We start from the raw sequence: 17951 nt of genomic DNA, 5'->3' as shown, positions 1-17951 counted from the left end.
GTATACAATTAATAGTAATAATTAATACAAATAATTAGCTTCTGCTCTCATAACTAAGCTCGAAATTCAAACCCTCAAAATTAATTATACCTCAGTGTTACAGTGTAAAAGGCTGATAAATCTCAGCATTTTCCAGCAGAGAAGTTTTCTGTGTGTAGCTTGGCCCCTCAGTTGCACTAACCAAAGCTCGCTCTTCTCGTGTCCCCTTGGCCACCCATGTGATAGAGCCAGTCTTCCTACTGCTGAACTGGTCCTCAGGCTCCGCTTGGTGCTTTCTCACTCTTGCTTGTCTTCAGCCACAGCTTGAGTGTTCAGTTTAGCCGGAAAGAGCAGATGAGCGAAGGTGGTGTCTGCCCCAGGGCCCTGTGACATTGTGAGGGAGAAGTCACCTCATGAAGAAGCTCTGGGGGCTCAGAAATTGCTCTTCTGGCTTCTGGGCAGGTTTGTTCAGTTTGTCTCAGTTGTGGCACAATACATCCTACCCTAAATGCTTTACTTGCTTTTCTTTGAGGCAAAACAGGTCTTTTTTTTTTTTTTTTTTTTTTTTTTCTAAAATGAAGTAGTGCGTCTTTGCATTTGGTTCCTATGCCTATGCCACGGTCAGCTGTCTGTAACTGTAGTGAATTTTTCCATTGCCTTTGTAGCGTACATTGGCACGACACAGGGCTGTGCTGGAGCCACGGTGACTGTGCATGATTCAGTGCAGTTGATCCACATGTGCTGGGCGACTAGGCTATGTCAGAGGCACTGCCAAAAATTTACTTTTTTAAAAATAGTTTTGACACCTCACGGACTTTATAGAACTATAACTGCTGTTTCCTGGCCTATAATAATTTCTGGAGGCACTGAGAACCTAAGGCATACAGTAGTCAAATCCAAAAAATACATAATTAGTTTTGTTTTTTTTAAAATTTGGTTCTTAAGTTCTTTTTTGTCTTTATACCCAGAGTTCCCTAAGAAATATTGTTAGTTTTCTAATATTTGAGTTTGCCATTGGTAACATCTCTTCGACAAACATACCTACGCTTTTGGAGGTTTGGTGACACTCACAACCGCATGTTCACAGAATCACAGAACATTCAGGGTTGGAAGGGACCTCTGGAGATCATCTAGTCCACCCCCTGCTGAAGCAGGGGCACCTACAGCAGGTTGCACAGAGTCACGTCCAGGCAGGTTCTGAATGTCTCCAGAGGACCCTCCACAGCCTCCCTGGGCAGCCTGTACCAGGGATTTGTCACCCTCAGAGTAAAAACATTTTTCCTCATATTCAGATGGAATTTCTTGTGTTGCAGCTTGTACCCATTGCCCCATGTACTTTCACTGGGCGCCACTGACAAGAGCGTGGCCCCATGCTCCTGACACTTGCCCTTAAGTCTGTAGAAGGCTTGTCCCTGATCAGGTGGCCTGTAGCAGACACCCACAACAGTGTCCCCCATGTTGGCCTGCCCCTTAATCTTTACCCATAAGCTCTCAACTCATTCTGCATCCACCCCCAGGGAGAGCTCAATCCGTTCCAGTTGCTCCCTTGCATAAAGAACAACTCCACCACCTCTTCTTGGTGGCCTGTCTTTCCTAAAAAGCATACAGCCATCCACGGCAGCATTCCAGTTATGTGAGTTTGTTCCCTTTAAAGTTGTGATTCATAAACAGTTTCGTTTCAGATCTAAATGTTTAGACAGTGGTATGTAGCTTTCAGAATCCCATCAGATACAGCTGTCAATAAAGTTTTACTAAAGATGAATTTTTCCTAGTATACTCAGATTTTAGAAGGTGCATACTTTTTGTTTAGATACCTGCTTTAAATTCTTCCTTCAGAAAGTTTCGGAATGTGCAGATTTGACTGTGTAGAAAGAGAATTGAATGTATTAGTGGAACATTCATATACTTAGTCTATTTCAGACACAAAACAAAACCCTATTTTTTTCAGTTATTTCTGATTAAATTTGTTTTGTTTTGGTTTTCTTCAGTTGTACTTGTATACGTGTAGAACTTAAAAAACTAAAAATAATCTAAAAGTCTGGATTCTGCAGTTATATAATTACTTGCTAAAAATGTTCTTTTTGGGTAATTTTCAGCTTATGGGTCATTCACTGGAACTATTTGTTATTTGTATTTTTTTATTAGGCACCTAAGAGGTATAATTTCTGCTGTGTGACTAAACTACTGTAGCACTCTGTGCACAAGAGCAAACAGCAAATGACACGCAATTGGTAAAGATTTGTACCAGAGAAGAATAATTGATCGAGTTAAATTCGTTAAGCTTTCTGTCTTTGTGAACATTTTCATAAGCACTGATCAATTGCTCAGATGGTCACAAATAAAGTGACGTTGAAAATCATAGCTAAATCTTTTTACTTGCTATCAGTTGAACTGATTTCAGAAGTTACTGAGCCACAATTCTGTACACCCCTGTTCCTCCATTTCCCTTTCCCCCATCATGACTCCCCAGGCACTGATTCGCAGTAATACCAGTACTACGAAATATATGATTTTCAACTATGTTAGTTAGATTACTACTGGTAAGTGGTAGTGTCATCATCTGCAGCTCTACAAGAAGTATACTTTTTCAAGACCATGACATACTATCAGCAAACGCAAATCTGGCACAGAGGCACTAAATACAAATGTTGCCCCTTTTCGGTCATCTGTTCTATGAAATAAAGGATGGACTGGTCTTACTTCTGTGAGTTTCTGTGAAAGCTAAAGTACTGCTGCATTGTTTTGGTATTTTTTTTTTATGCTTACCCTCTACTCAGATTGCCTGGATATAAACACACACTGTAAGTTTCTACATGGTATAAGAAAAGATAGATCACACAGAAGAAATATCTGACCACTTCTCATATAACAGATAAATTATTTCATTCCCATATTACAGTGACAGAACGGAATTTGTTTATTTTGGACTGGAAGTTACAATTCTCTTTTCATATATTGATATAAGGACTTATACAGCAAAGGCATGGAACCCATTTGTAGAAATAAGAGAAATTTCATTTATCTGCTTATCTTTCCTGTGCCCTCAAACTCATTGTTGTGCCAGTACCCACTCACCTGAATACTCAGGTGTTTTCAAGTGTCTAGACCATCAGTCATGCAATCAAAATAAATATGTATTTTCACTTATGAGTAGGTAAGCTTATTTAGTGATTAGTGCTCCTTGGGATTAAAGATTTCATGAAACTGAGTAAACAAAACCAAATGAAAAATAGATAGAGAATTATGGAATGCCACACATTTTATGTGCAACTCCTGAAACTGTTAAATGAGGATAAATTATTTGACAGAATCATCCAAAGGTAGACAGAAGATTTGATGGAATTTTTATATTCTGATTATCTGTTCTGTGTTAATGCTTATTAAAAGAGAATTAATCTGCATTCATATTTGAGGAACAGCTTATCAGAAAAGGAATGAGTCTTGACTGGCAACATTAAAGTTTTCATTTGCAGTAGGAAAATGTGGCCTACTAGAGATAGTCATAAAGAAAGCTTTCTAAAGCTTTCTTGCCTCAGAATGTCAACTTACTGTACATTCGTATTTTTCCAGTTCTAGCAGGCATGAAGATTAAGTTTAACCTTGTCAGACAATATTAGTAAATGGTTTGGGTACCTCCTTATATATTTAACAAAAAGCATGTGAAAAGCTCCTTAACATATGCTGTTTTTCATACAAATATATACAATGTAATTTACTTAAATATTTATGCATTTAAAATGCATTTTGGATTATATTTCTGCATTTTTATAGTCCTTGAAGTATAAGCTGGTGGGGATTCCTTCAAAGGCTTTTTATGCAGAGAATATTTTTTTCATCTCCTTTTGAAAACCAATCTCATCCCTGCAGGTCTTCAGCCTTTTTAAGAACATATATCAGATGCAAAGAGTGCTGAAAGAGCTTTTTTGCTTCCTCAGTGATAAAAAGCAAGGGAGATGGGTGGGTCAGTGGTAGGGACATCCTTCCCTTCCTCCTCTTATGTTACCCCTTGAAATTGCTCTGCTTCTTTTTGAAGTGGAGACAGGATGAATAAAGCCAGCTGTCTGTGTGTTTTATTTTTACAGTGACATCTACAAGCCTGCATTGCATTAAGTATGCTCCTATTCAGGCGTTTAGACTTGTTTTGTAATTGCAGAAATCAAACTGCTGGCAAAAATGCTGACAAAACGTACGGCAGGAATGATAAACATAGTGCTTGTGTTGGCAGCCTGACCATATCTTCTGTTGTTAGCTGTCTTTCCTTTCACAATATTGATGCTAAAAGAAAGGCACCTTCTCTATCCAGCCTCAGGTAGCCCATTTATGGGTGCCATCAGGAATATGATTTTTTTTTCTGTAACATCCTGATGACATGTCCACATTTCAAGAGTAATTTTAGCAAGCTTAGTTGTTAGACCAGAGCCTTTTCCACCAAGAACAGTAACTAAGATACTTCCTTGTTTGTTTTCTCATGAAGATGATAACCATCTGTGCACTGGTATATAGGGTGGAGGGTGAATGAAAGAACCTGTATTCCTTCCCTGTTGCGTACACATCACATAAGCCAGGCATAGTCTTCCCCAGGAAAAACAACATCACTGCAAGACAAGTTCTGAACCTTTCTTCTAAAATCGATGTTTGTATTGGGAGGGTGTAAGATTATTTAACATGGGGAAAAAAAATCAGGAAACAGTTGCTACCACCAGGATACACAGATAGAAAAGTAAATGCTGTGATACCTGTCTCTTCTCAACAAGCGTATATGCTACAGCCAATCTGCAGCAATTATGGCTCTAGTGAAGAGGGTTTGATGTCGTGTCTTGATATGTTTCTCGCAGCATGCCTGGGAGTTTCTTCCATACCTCACTGCACAGCAAGTAAAATGTGCCTGGCAAACCTTGCTGCAGTCTCATACTAGCTCCCCCATTTTAGCTTTGTTTTATAAAGGTACACAAGGGATATAAATATTTTTAAGACCACAGGTATAGATTTTTTCCCCATATGACATGCATAGTTAAAATCTCACATACCTGTATGTGCTGTACAAGTGATGACAACACTACTTTACAATAGTCTAAACAAGAGCATTAATCCCAAGAAGTTTTCAGAAAATATGTTTTACTGGAATTCCCTTAAATCTGTAAACTTTATTTATAAGGGTTGTTACTGAATGTGCCTTTGTTTCCCATTTTCCTTACTTCTTGTCACTTTGACACATGTGGAAAGTTGGAGAAATGGAGTATTAAATTTGAAGGGGGGGAGGGGAAAGGAAATAGCATCTAATGTACTTTTGACCAACAAGCTTTGAAACACAGCCAGGCAGTACCCACCTCTTTGCATATTCACACGTGATATCCACAGCACTTCAGATTATTCACTCTTAAGTAACGAGTGATACAGTCAGTTGACAGCCTGTTAGAAGCAATGTGAATGAAAGTAGCTTCAGCTCTGAAATTAATTAGCTGCAATGTTTTGCAATGTCTTGTTTCTCAAAACAGACTTTTATTTAATACTTCCCATACTTGCATTTTTATTTTCTTTTCATTAATTGTTTTGATCACATGCTTTCAAAATTCAGCTATTAACCATTTTGATTTGACATATGACTGCAGTGATTTTCTGATATTGATATTAGTCTGTTCTGCAGTGAAGGATAATTAATCACCCTACCCAAGCACTCTTCCAGCAGGGCTTCCAGAGGGGCCAGTTTTTCCCCTTTGCTGAATGCAGACTGTGAAATTACCTAGGAGTTAATAAAGTGACAAGGATACTATAAGTTGTCAGAAGTATTTTCCCAGTGAGTTTACGTCATTGCTTTTTTTTTTTTTTTTTTTTTTTTTAATGATCACAGCATTTCTATTGCTTGTAGTAATTTTGTCTCATTAGAATGGTGTATAATAGGAAGCCTAATCTTGAATTAGTGTAGTTTGGACCAATATTTGGAAAATCATGCAGATACTCTGGGAGCTATAATTTAACGATGGGAATATCTGTCTTACAAAGGTAAATACTATTTCCAAAACAAGGACTATTTTAAATTAAACTGGCCACAGACTCTTCCATTTCTCCCTGAAATCCAAACCTTCATCTTGTCAGGGACCTGTGAGGATGCAGGTGTCCAGGACATTGATACAATTTAATAGTCTGCCTTATCTATGCCTGGCAATAAATAATGAGATATTGCCACTGAGAACCAGAGTAGTCTGTTGGCCTTGATTCAAAATATTTGCCAGTGCTTAAAAAAGGAGCATCAAATGTTGTCAATTAGCATCTCACCAGTAATGTGGGTTTACCTATATTGCCCTGAAATGTAATCCTGTTATTAAGATAGATAAGAAACAGGCTGGTTTTTGTCAAACACCCATGAACAGAGCCATAAAAACAATTGTCTGCCTCTGAATATGTCCTTGGCATCCCCCATGGCAAGACTGGAAACGCTTTTTCTTCCCAGTGATACTGGCGTGTATGCATTTATGTGTGGGTGCTCGTTCTTATACTGTACTTCTAATGGAAATGGTACAGCTGTATGCTTTTTTTTTCACCCCTTCAGCTTTAATAGAGCTGCCACCTCTTTGTATTTGTCCTGGGAAATGACATATTTGTGTGGTGACATTATATTACTGCATTACGACATGATGTTATTAACTCACTGGTGCAATGTCATTATGTGCTGAAGCAAAAGCATGCCAAGAAAACAATTTCATCACATGGCTCAGGCTTGCAACGCAAAGTCATATGAAGAAGGCTGTGCTAAATTCAGGCCTTTTGCCCAGGCGGCCGGCCGGTTTGCCTTGCAAGCTACAGAGCAAATTGATGTTAATCAGTAACATGCAGTGAAATCCTCAACAAATTGTAACCCTAATGTGTTTTATCCTTTTCTTATAATTTCTGTACTTTATTATGTGATGATGCCAAGGGGCCTCCAATGTCAGACACTGAGCAGTTTGAATTTTACTTTTAATTATTACTAATGGATTTTTCCCTGTCTTATATGTGTGTGCATATATGTGTGTGTGTGTATGTTTGTTTGTTTTGTTTTTCCAACCAAAACACAGTCACTTTCCAAAGAGGAGATGGAGGACTAATGAGCAATGGAAGGTATGTTTCTTTGCATAAAGGTCTTTCCATCATATTTATTTCTAAAATTAGGGATCTGAAAAATGCACTTGGGTGATAACTGATCATTGGGAAGACTGACAACACTAGGAGGAGTTAAGTAGCTTACCACAAGGTTTAATGACCTATCTGTTGTGCACTTTGGAGGAATCAAGCCCAGATGTTTCATATCTCCCAGATGCCCTGGAAGAAATGAGTAGTAAATATCACAAGGAATGTGTTCATTTGTTACCAGGATGTTTATTGCATTAATTAGACATTAGCAAATGAAGTTGCTGTTGTTTAAGACTCCTTATTGGCTCCCCCTAAATTGCTGTGAGTGAACAATTACACTTAATCGATCACAAAATAAATGATTCATGGATGATGAATAGGCTGTAGATTGATAGGACTGGATTCCACAACTTTGGCTACTCAATTGAAATTGATAAAAGCTGATAACGGGCCCATATATCCTCATCTATTTTCTCTTTGCCAATATGGAGATTGTAATTAGGCCCTGGTAATAACTTCCAATCTCCCATTTAATCAATATTTTAGCAAAAAGAGATTAAGCCTAATGAGAGCGAGTAGATGTGGCAAGAAAGCGGCTGGGTCTTCTTATTGTCGTTTCCATAGAAACCGATGTTTCTCTTAGGGATTGTACCAGGCGGGGGTCTATAACATACAATGATTGGAGATGTTGCTCCAACTTCATGAGTACATTAATAACCTAGAAAAGCCGCAGAACGGTGGATAGGTTTTAGTTTTCGTTTGGGGGAAAAGGGTGTCTTTAGGAAATGATTTGTTTTTCCTGTTAAATACAAACACAAACAACCCACCTGCCTTGCTAAATTTCTGGCTGTGTATGCTGGGGTGAGAGAGACGCGGTGCCTTCTGGCCTGAGTGTACCTTCTTTCAACATACTCGCTGTTTAATACCGCACTCAAAGCTGGGAGTTACAGGGACGTAAAAGCCACGCAGCAGTGGCAGATAAAGATAGCTGTGGACTTTCCATTAATCCTACTCAGACCTGTTTGCCTCTAAACCATCCAAGAGCGCTCAGAGAAAGAGTTACCAGCCTGTAGATGACAGGCGTGCATTTAGGATGCAAGGCAAGGAAGAAATAGTAGCCCAAAGTCCTGGAAATGGCTGATATGGAGCAATCAGTTTGAGTGATGGCTCCCTTGAGGTGGTAATTTATCATGCAGCCCTGGTGTAGGATCCCATGATGGTGCTGCCTAACCCCTGTTTCACACAGACAACGGAGTTCATTTGGATTCTGGCAGAATCACGACGGATGCCTAGTCCCAGTTCTACTGACAAAGTTGATTTGTATATAACCTTAATTAACTGCTCAAGGTCTTTAAATCATCAAAGGCTACACAATTTTAATTTGAAATAAATTAAAGTCTCCTAAATATTTGTTACCTATGGTGTTAGGAGAACAGCGATACAGGGTCAATCACTAGTTCTCTAAGATATTTTAATTTTGTAAATATATATGTATTTGTGTGCATATCTTTTTTTCTTATTCTGCTTCAGCCGACCAGGTCTGTTGAATGCAAGTGACCCCAGTTATCCTTGGCTTGCAGACTCTTGGCCTGCCACAAGTCTGCCAGTAAACAACAGCACTAGTGGACCCAATGATCTTGGCAATTTTGGTCGTGGAGGTAGGTTTCGTTTTATTCAGTCAGTGTATAAAATATAATAGGCTTCTGTTAGTTAACATCTATGATAAACACTGTAATATTTTTATCATTATAGTTCTTTATATGTTTGACTTAAGTTTTGGTTTAAAATTGACTTTAAAATGTTCATTTTGCTTTGTCTCTTTTTACTTCTTCAAAACGTAGGTCTAGTTTGTAACGTACCCCACAGTGGTGAGACAGGATCTGCTTATCATCTCGAGAGAAATGTATTTGTTGCTCAGGCTTATTCCCTTTTGTATGACGATGAGCAATCTGCTGTGCAGGGCAATGTAGCCAGGGATAGAGGATGTCATAAGAGCAGAGGACTCCTCGGGGCATGCAGGAAGGATGTTCCTTCAGCAGGAGAAGGACGGAAGAATACTGTTGCTGTCATCTTGCCCATCCCCTTCCTGCTGAGGGACTGCTCTTGGTCTCAGCCACAATCCACGAAGAAGGCCTCGCAACTTTCATGCTTATTGGCAGAATGAATACATAAAAGGAAACTATTTAGGTTTTTTAGGGTTTTATTTCCATTTTGAGTTGAGGGGGCCCCTTTGGGGATATGAGGTAATGATTTATAATTATGGTGATGAATCTCTAGAGGGGTTATTTTCTTTCAAACATTCTACTCAAATGGGACTTTCAAGATACATGGTTGGGATTTTTAGAAGTCGTAGTAATACTGACATCTGTCTGTTACTTCTTGGTTTCTATGATTTTATAACAGTTCTGCATAGTGGTGTTCAGAACAAAACTTCCTAATATAAATGTGTATAAAAATATTTTTAAAACATAAATAAGTCAATAAAAATCAAGACAACTGTATATATTAAAAATATATGAAAATGCAAAACATCTAGAAACCCATCAAACTGATAAATGTGGAAAGAATTCAGTTGTGAACTATAGCAGAATCTGCTTCTGAAGACCATCCCCGTACACTGGTTATATGTTCCCATGCAGAACTTCTTGCCTGTAGTTTTACTACTGTGACTTAAAATTATAACAAAACGCTCTAGATTTATTTTCCATATAAAAATATTCTAAAGGTCTTTTTTTACAAAAATATTATAAAATAAGCAAAACTTTTGGTAATATTTAGAAGGCAACTGGATATATACCAGCTGCTTTGTCATTAATATCTTGAAAACAAAACCCTTCAGTACTTTTCCATCTTTTCAGAAGCTCACATGATACAGAAAAATTACCATTTGCTTTTAGCATTTGGCTCTATATGACTGAAACTGGAAGCATGTTTTAAAGCTTTTGGCTTCAATGTGGATGAGGCACAGGTTCAAATTTGTCCAAGAGATGCAACAGTTATATTTTGAAATTCAACAGCTTGGTTCCACCCATGATCTTTACAGTTGTGCTGACCGTTTTTTTCTGGCTGTTTTGGGACCACTTATCCCTTTCTGTTTCAGCAGTTGAGTTTGGATGCTTCTACATTAAAGATGGATTACAAGTCAGATGTCTTTTAACATGAATTAACTGTATAGATAGAGCTTGAGCCTCTTTTACTGGTTAAAAGGTCTGTGATAAGACCTTTGTAAAAGTTTTGAAAACAGTAAGGTGGCAATCAATCACTCTGGAAATTCAGAAGCTGAGGCAGGCAGGTCTAACATTGTCTTTAAGAGTGAAATCCACATTGTGTCCTAGATGGGCATTTGGGAGCAAGGCTATGAGTGGGAAGCACCGGTGAGGTTGTGAGTCCTGTAAGGCCACAAAGTGGTACTGCATCTCCCAAGGCAGCAAGGCAGAGCTTCCATAAGAAAGTATTTCAGCACCATTTCATTTATCTCAAGAGTTACAGAGCAATGTAGATCTTGGAGAGTTTTTGGGAAAGCATCCAGTAGGAAATGTGTGTTCATCTTTGGTCTGAAATGTACAATGTGGGTTTTTTGCTAGAACAACTTGGTGGGAAAATCGCACTTGATTTTTACTAGGTGATTATGGCACTTTGTCAAATAGCACTTTAATAGCTCTTTGAGGTAAAAAAAGTAGTCTGTGGTTGTACTGAGAATTCCCAGAATGTTTGGAGAACCACAGCTTATTAGTAAGAATGACTGAAAATTCTTGGCTAGTGGGAAGCTATGCAACTTCCCTTTCAGGCCAGTGCAAATGTGGGTTTGTATTTTAAAATGACTGTATAGCGATGATACCTCTTCAGTTACCAGAAGCGTACTCTAATAGATGCATGTCTGAGTACTTGAGAGATGAACATTTTGCTAGCTTTTACTTCTATGAGTCTGCAAATCCAATGCAGACAGGTTGAGCTGGACTTACTTCATTTTATATATTAACAACAGAATTTATTTACTAAACTCCAATCCATTATACTTTGATGAAACCAACTGTTGAAAGGAAAAATCTGCATATTGTGGATGAAACACAGGAAAGATAGGACTGCACTTGGCTCTCAAATCTCATCCTGTATTTGCACATAGATGCTTTTGTGATTGCGTATTTCCCCTAGAAAGCGCATTGGATGTGTGCAGAAAGATAGTAATAACCTGATTTTGAAATATGACCTGTAGTTTGCATTAATTGTAATTTTTTTGCACTTACCATTTATCTGCAGATATAAGTTAATACAATTAAGGCATTTTAAATACTTGATTGTGTCCATTTCCCTGTTGTTGTTGTCTGCAAAAACAGATCATGCTCTGATAGACCCAAATTTAATCAGTTTCTGCAGTCTGTCTACTGAGCACTTGTTATTGCCATACTTATTGTTAGTATTACGTTGTTACCCTGAGACTGCAGATGTTATTAGGGTCCATATTAAAATGTTCACTTTTACACACATGAATGCAGTAGAATATAGTTCTCTGGTCTTAATGTTCATCCCAGGGGGAAAAAAGCCAAACCGATCAAACAAACAAATGAGCAAACAAACAGTGGGAGGAGGCTATGGTATCATATCTCCTTGCTGGGAAAGTCTTGAGACAGTGAGAGAACAACTGTATTCCCCGAGGTTCCACAAAACCCACATCTGACATCTGAGCCTGGAACTGAGCTTAAACCATTGTCTAGGTGCACAAATCATCTTTTCTCTCTGTGGTTTAATGTACATAAAAATGTCTGATACCTAGAACGGGATCTGAACATCCTCACCATAGGAATATGTATTATCTCACGTACATCTAACATCATCTAACAGTTGGAATCCATATCTGCCATCTGGCTATATAAAGCAAATGGTATATAAATGATGCATTTTTCTAACAAGTAAATTCCAAATGGATTCAACTTTTCAGATTCTAAATAAATTGTAAAAATAGTACCATTTGATATATTGACCTTTGAGACAGCAGGAAGAGGGTTATCTGCTGAGCTGTAGTTCTCCTTGGGACATCATGCCAGTCATCATTAGATTCTTTACACTTCAGTAGTCTCAGCTTCTAAATCTAGTATTCCACCAGCAAAGGTCACTACAATGTTTAGTAAGGAGAGAGATTGCCAATCTAACTGATTAAAGGTACAAATTGTAGTATGTGATAGGATTCAAAAGATGTAGAAAAGTCAACAGATATTTAGTTAAATATGCTGTACTGTTTTTCAGGCAAATGTACTGGAGTATATGAACAAGTTGTTCTCCATTATCGACACTGTTTTGCCATCTTAAGAGACTGATCACTTTAATCCCTTCAGAATAACAGATTTTCTTTTACATATCAGGAACAACTTGGTTTTGTCAGGTTTTTCTTTTGTATAGAAGGAGAAATGTACTAGCTAATGTCAAAAAGAAATTAGGTAAGGTAATGCATAAAACTTCAAGGAAGTCAAGGTGATGCCCTTGAAAAAAATTACTTTGAGAGCTTTGGCATCCATTTATGAGTTTTGCTACATATTTGCTAGGAAAGTTTCCTCTGCAATTTGTAGATTCACTCCTTTCATCATTTCCCTGAAGCCCAGACAGTTTCATTGGTTCTGACATAGAGTGAACAATTGAAAACATTCTTCAGTAGAGAAATATTCCAAACTTCACTTTCACAGTTGAAGGTATACAAAAAAAAAAAAAAAAAAAAAAGATAGTTTTAGGCAGTGAGACGTGAAGGACAAGTGGTAGGCCTGTCACAGATGCTGATAGCTTGGCCATGGTTGTACATCATCTTCCCTTCATTGGCTCATGGACCTCTCAGCTGAAATGCAAACGTGCAAAATGACACATTTATTTTTCATCTTAAATCTTGATACTTTCAGGCTTCCTGTGCATCAATGATTTGTTTCATTCCCCTATGTTCACCACAGATGTGCTGCCACCAGTGCCAGGGCAAGGAGATAAAACTGCTACTATGCTTTCTGATGGAGCCATTTACAGCAGCATTGACTTCACCACAAAAACTAGTTACAACAGTTCCAGCCAAATAACGCAAGCTACACCATATGCCACCACCCAGATACTGCATTCCAATAGCATCCATGAGTTGGCCGTCGACCTACCTGATCCTCAGTGGAAAAGCTCAATTCAGCAAAAGAATGACCTGATGGGATTTGGTTACTCTCTCCCAGACCAAGGCAAAGGCAACAATGGTAATGACGGCTCTTATTTTCCAGAGCCCTTGGCTTCGTACTATATCATCTATGCATGAATTAGAAAAATCCTTTTAGTACATGAGACACTGTTCATATTTACGGTAACTAATGCTTACATACCTTGCATGTGTGCTGAACCTCACACAATCTCAAAACATACTGTTCCGTGCTTTTAATCCTCCTTGTCCTGTGCTACTCACCAAGCCCGCTGCCTTCCCTTAGGCTAGGCTAGGCATACATTAAAAAATAAATTAATAAATTAAAACTTGCTGCCCCACCACATCTGCCGCTGACTTGCTAACTGCATGTGTTGCATGTGCTTGTGCTGTCAACTAATCACACGATGCCACTGTGACCTTTGCCCTTTAACCCTTAGCCTTGCTTTACATCCCTGACTACCGCGTGGCTGAGGGACTGGCTAATAGATTGCCACACAACCAGTCACAGGATTTCAGCACCACCAGCTCCCACAACAGCTCTGAAAGGAGTGGCAGCCTCTCAGGTTGGTTCCACCGCTGTGGGTGGGTGAGGGACGGAGGGGTGTTGGTCAGCAGCTGGCTGAGGAGGTGGAAAAACTCCCAGGTCCATTTTGCGGGTCGGTGTATAGGTGCCTGCCCACTGGGATGTTAGTGAACAGCGTCACCTTGGCCTCTGCTAAACAAAAAACAAAAAAAAAGAGAGAGAAAAAAAAGAAATAAATAAAAAAAAAACCTTGTGCAAAACCTTCGGAGGTAATTAGAGAATCCTCCTAATCAGTGCTTGTCAGTGCAACTGCAAACCTTGCCTTGTCGCAACCTCTGCCTGACAGCACAATTCACCGAGCAAATGTATTTCCGCGTCAATCCTCGGTTTATAGGTCTCCCTGCAGTGAACTTCATGAGGAGATTAATATTTTTGTTGAGTCGTTAACAGATTCCCCACTCCCACGAGCTCTTTCTAAATGCTGTTTTTCGTGAAGCAGCTCAGAAACAAACGTAGGGCCCTGCAGGATGACTGGGGTTTCAACATTGGTGCCAAGTCTACGTACAAACAGAATGTAAAGTTTATGTGTGCGCTGCATGTTCTGTTGGAAACATGACACATTTTCACTGGATGAAAATGACTGTAATACATGTGGTTGTGTATTATATTTAAATACACCTTTTTCTTGATTTCTTTAATTTTGCTTACTTGTTGCTTATGTATAACATTTTTTTTTAAACAAAAATTAAAAAGCTGGCAATTAAAATGGAAGTCTGCTAGTTCACTTAACTAAAATATGAGAGAGCTGAAAGGATTTAAATGTCAAATTCATACTTTATCTGTAGCCTTTTGAATTTCCACTGTAAGTTGGAACAATTGTAACAGAAACAGATCAACCCAAGAAATGGCTTCTTTCTGTCATTTTAAACACCTATTCAAATTGAATTTTGAGATTAGAAGCCTATAATCATTGGCCCATAACTCAAATAACCAACTGTGTTTGCAAGCCTTGTGTTCTCCTGGGGAGTATTAGCTGGTTTGAGTGAGATTGAAAAATAGGCTTATGGCATTGACAGAGAGGTGTCTGGGAGCTAAGTTCATGCGATACTTCAAGAAGGGTTCTTGTTCCTTGTATGTGAAATGTTTTGGCAAGTAGCTTGGGAAATCGGCTTGATCCTCTGGCTGCATGAAAATGCAGAAATTGATATGCTGCGGTTCGTGTGTGCCAGTTATCAGAGGGCAGTATCACACTTCAGATGTGTTGACAGATACAACTGCCTAAGAATTTTCTCAGAAAATACAAAGTCTCGTTGGAAAATGCCAGTTGATCAAAAGCTGGACTTTGAACAAATATTTCAAGTGAAACCTATTTTGTGTAGTGTTTCTCTGAAGTAAATTTTCTTATGATGTACGGAAACTTCAGGTTGACGGTCTTTCTATGGCCAGGACACTCCTGTTATGATCAAAGCAGCTCACACCTGGATGCCCCAATGATCAGATGAGTGTCAGACTTTTGGACTGCAGAGTCAGTATTTTGCTCTGCCTTGGCCACTAATTATGTCTTTAATACATGCTAATTATGTCTGTAATACATGAGAAACTGGGGGAGACCTTCAAGTAGTCTGATAATTAGAGCATCACTGGAGTCAGAGACCAGCTTTGATTACGTCCTCCCCATCAGGGTGAGCAGGGACCTGTTCTCACACTTCCTTGGTTAGTATTTTAAGTACTACTTATTATTCAGACTAACTTTCTGTCTCTCTCAAATGAATATCATGAGAAAACCTATCCCACTGTGGAATGGAAAATAGCTAAAAAACTCAACTGCTTTGTGAGGCAAGGAAACTCTGTGGCTATACTTTGCACAGATCCCAGCTTATGTCAGTGCTATGATCATCAGACCAACAAGCAAATTCTTTTTCCAGGACCTGATTCATCTAGAGATTTAAACAATATAATTGAATTTCAGTTTGAGGAGACACTGAAACATCAAGTATCATTGCTATGGGGAAAGAAGGCTTCAGTGCAACAGTTTTCAAACACACGTCAGACATTATGTATTAGCTATCTGTTCCACTAGTCTGACAGTGGAGTAACCATGCCCATGGGGACAGAAGAGAAATTTCTTGCCCAGCGATACAGTGTAGGATGCTTTCTCTACCAGTAATGACCTTGGAGTTCCTTTCTTTTATTTCTTCATTTAAACAGTTCCTCAGCTCTCTGCTTTACTCTTTCTAATAGCTCCATTATCTTTGCCCTTTTGCTCCAAAACCTCCCAGATCCAAGTGACTCCATACTAGCACCCCACACATCCAACTCCATTTTACAAGTCTCCTAAGATTACCAAGATGCTACACTTCTAAAATCTTCCTCTCCACCTCAACTAATTTCTAAGCTGACAAAGTTCTCTGCTTTTCTCTTCTCTGAGTATTCCTTGTGTAAATCCCCCTGCAACATACACACACACACACACACACTCACTTCTGTGCATGTGCTTTCTTCCCAAAGCAGATCCTCCTGCCTTAGCTTTTGTTGGTTCCTACTCCTGCTGACTTTCAAAAAATTCCCCCATGTTCCACAAATCAAAATTAATGTATGTACTTTTTACTGTTCTGTGGTCCTATTTCTAGCTCCACTTTCCACGATACCTGTGCTTTGAAACCTTTTTTTTGCCTCCAAAAGGTTAATGTATTTATTCCTCCATTGTCACCATCACTGGGGCTTCTTTTCTGTTGATCAAAATGTTCTTTCCCTTTTCAAGAAAGCTTCCCTCTCTGCCAGGCTACAAAAGGAGGGAAGAGCCTGTCTTGCATCCTAATAGATGCAGTATCAGCTCAGTTCGCACATAGTGAATGGCAGGATCTTGACTGGACTTACTATAAATACTCCAAGACAAGGAAGGAATAACTCTGGTCTGGAATTGAGTAGCAGAAACAAAGTCTCGTTTGCCATGTGCTGCCAGCCAGGCTAATTAGAAACCTTGCCAGACTTGTTGCTTGTCTCTAGCAGCCACAACAAAGAGGTGAAAAGAGGTCTTGGCTACTTCCGAAACACAGAATCACCTTTTTTTTTTTTTTTTTCCCCTTTCTATTCTTTCCTGGTTTGCCCCAGCTGACATTTGGAGCTAACAGAAGAAAGTCACTGTCTCTCAGATGAAAAGTCCCATGACGCTTGTCTCTGTTGCTACAATTGCACCTCCTTCTGCATGTCTCTGTGCCTAAAGCTACAGCCATGGCAAGAGCATGGTGCCTGCCTGTGCACACTGTGCTGCCCTGCCTGACAAGTCAGTTGTGGCTTTTTTGATTCATTGCTGTTGAGAGCTTTTTACATAGATTTTTTTGGCTGATTCTTATAAATCAGCAAGAGATGTCACCGGGTAAAATGGATTAGACTGTGCTTCCTGCAACAGGCAAGGGATGAGTGACTGCCAGCTGGGTGCCCACGGAAAAAGCATAAGACAAACCATTCTTCCACCCAACCATCTAGAGTTTGAAAGCCACAACAATATGGTAATAAATGGATGGGTCTCCAAGCACTCAAGGGATTCAACATCTTGTGTCATTCTTTCTCTTAATGAATTTCTGACAAGAAAAAGTAGTCGGGGCAAAATAAAAGGAGTGAAACAAGTGGGATGAGAGCTTTCTCTGTAAGATCACTTTCCCACAAATGGAAGGGTCTCACCTGCAGAAGTGGGTATGACCATGATAAGAGAAGGCGGCATAAGGAAAATGCATTGCTCGCTTCAATTCTACTAGCTGCCTCCATTAGAGTTGTACATCAGAAATAGAAACTTTTCTCCGTAGTGGCACAAGATACTTGAATCCTGTGAAACAGGCAGTCCTAAAACCTTGCAGATGGCTTCCTGATGTTTTTTTTTAAATGGAAATTAGTAGATTCCTATCAGAAAAACCCTGTTTCTTTTTGTTTTGACAACTTACACCTGTCATTCTGGCTGAAAGATATTTAGTCAAATGACAATTTTTTTAGATTGTGTCCTTAACCTCTGTGTTTTCCACAGGAAGAGATTATGCAAAACAGTGTTATAAGCACATTGGATTCTGACAGTTAAAATAATTTGCTATGGTCTATTATATTTTTATCTAACAGTGAATTCAAGAAGGAGACATGAATAAATCAGTACATATATTTCTGATACAACAAAACATGTCTTTCCTTGGTTGTGTACTA

General features: G+C 39.0%; 1 protein-coding gene across 11 annotated transcripts in view; it reads left to right on the top strand.

Annotated features, from left to right (window-relative positions):
- ROBO2 (roundabout guidance receptor 2) overlaps window positions 1–17951 on the top strand; it is a 475778-nt gene that overhangs the window by 414616 nt on the left and 43211 nt on the right. For 7 of the 11 annotated variants that reach the window (XM_055802479.1, XM_055802483.1, XM_055802482.1 and 4 more), the window contains exons 19-22: window positions 7032–7074; window positions 8617–8744; window positions 13017–13298; window positions 13678–13803. In XM_055802479.1, the coding sequence (XP_055658454.1) occupies window positions 7032–7074; window positions 8617–8744; window positions 13017–13298; window positions 13678–13803 (579 nt within the window). The remainder of the gene's footprint in view (window positions 1–7031; window positions 7075–8616; window positions 8745–13016; window positions 13299–13677; window positions 13804–17951) is intronic. The other 4 variants (XM_027788799.2, XM_055802484.1, XM_055802477.1 and 1 more) reach the window with 1 other exon arrangement.

This window comes from Falco peregrinus, chromosome 4 (assembly GCF_023634155.1).
Source record: "Falco peregrinus isolate bFalPer1 chromosome 4, bFalPer1.pri, whole genome shotgun sequence".
Taxonomy (NCBI): domain Eukaryota; kingdom Metazoa; phylum Chordata; class Aves; order Falconiformes; family Falconidae; genus Falco; species Falco peregrinus.
This window is presented reverse-complemented; position numbering and strand designations above follow the sequence as displayed.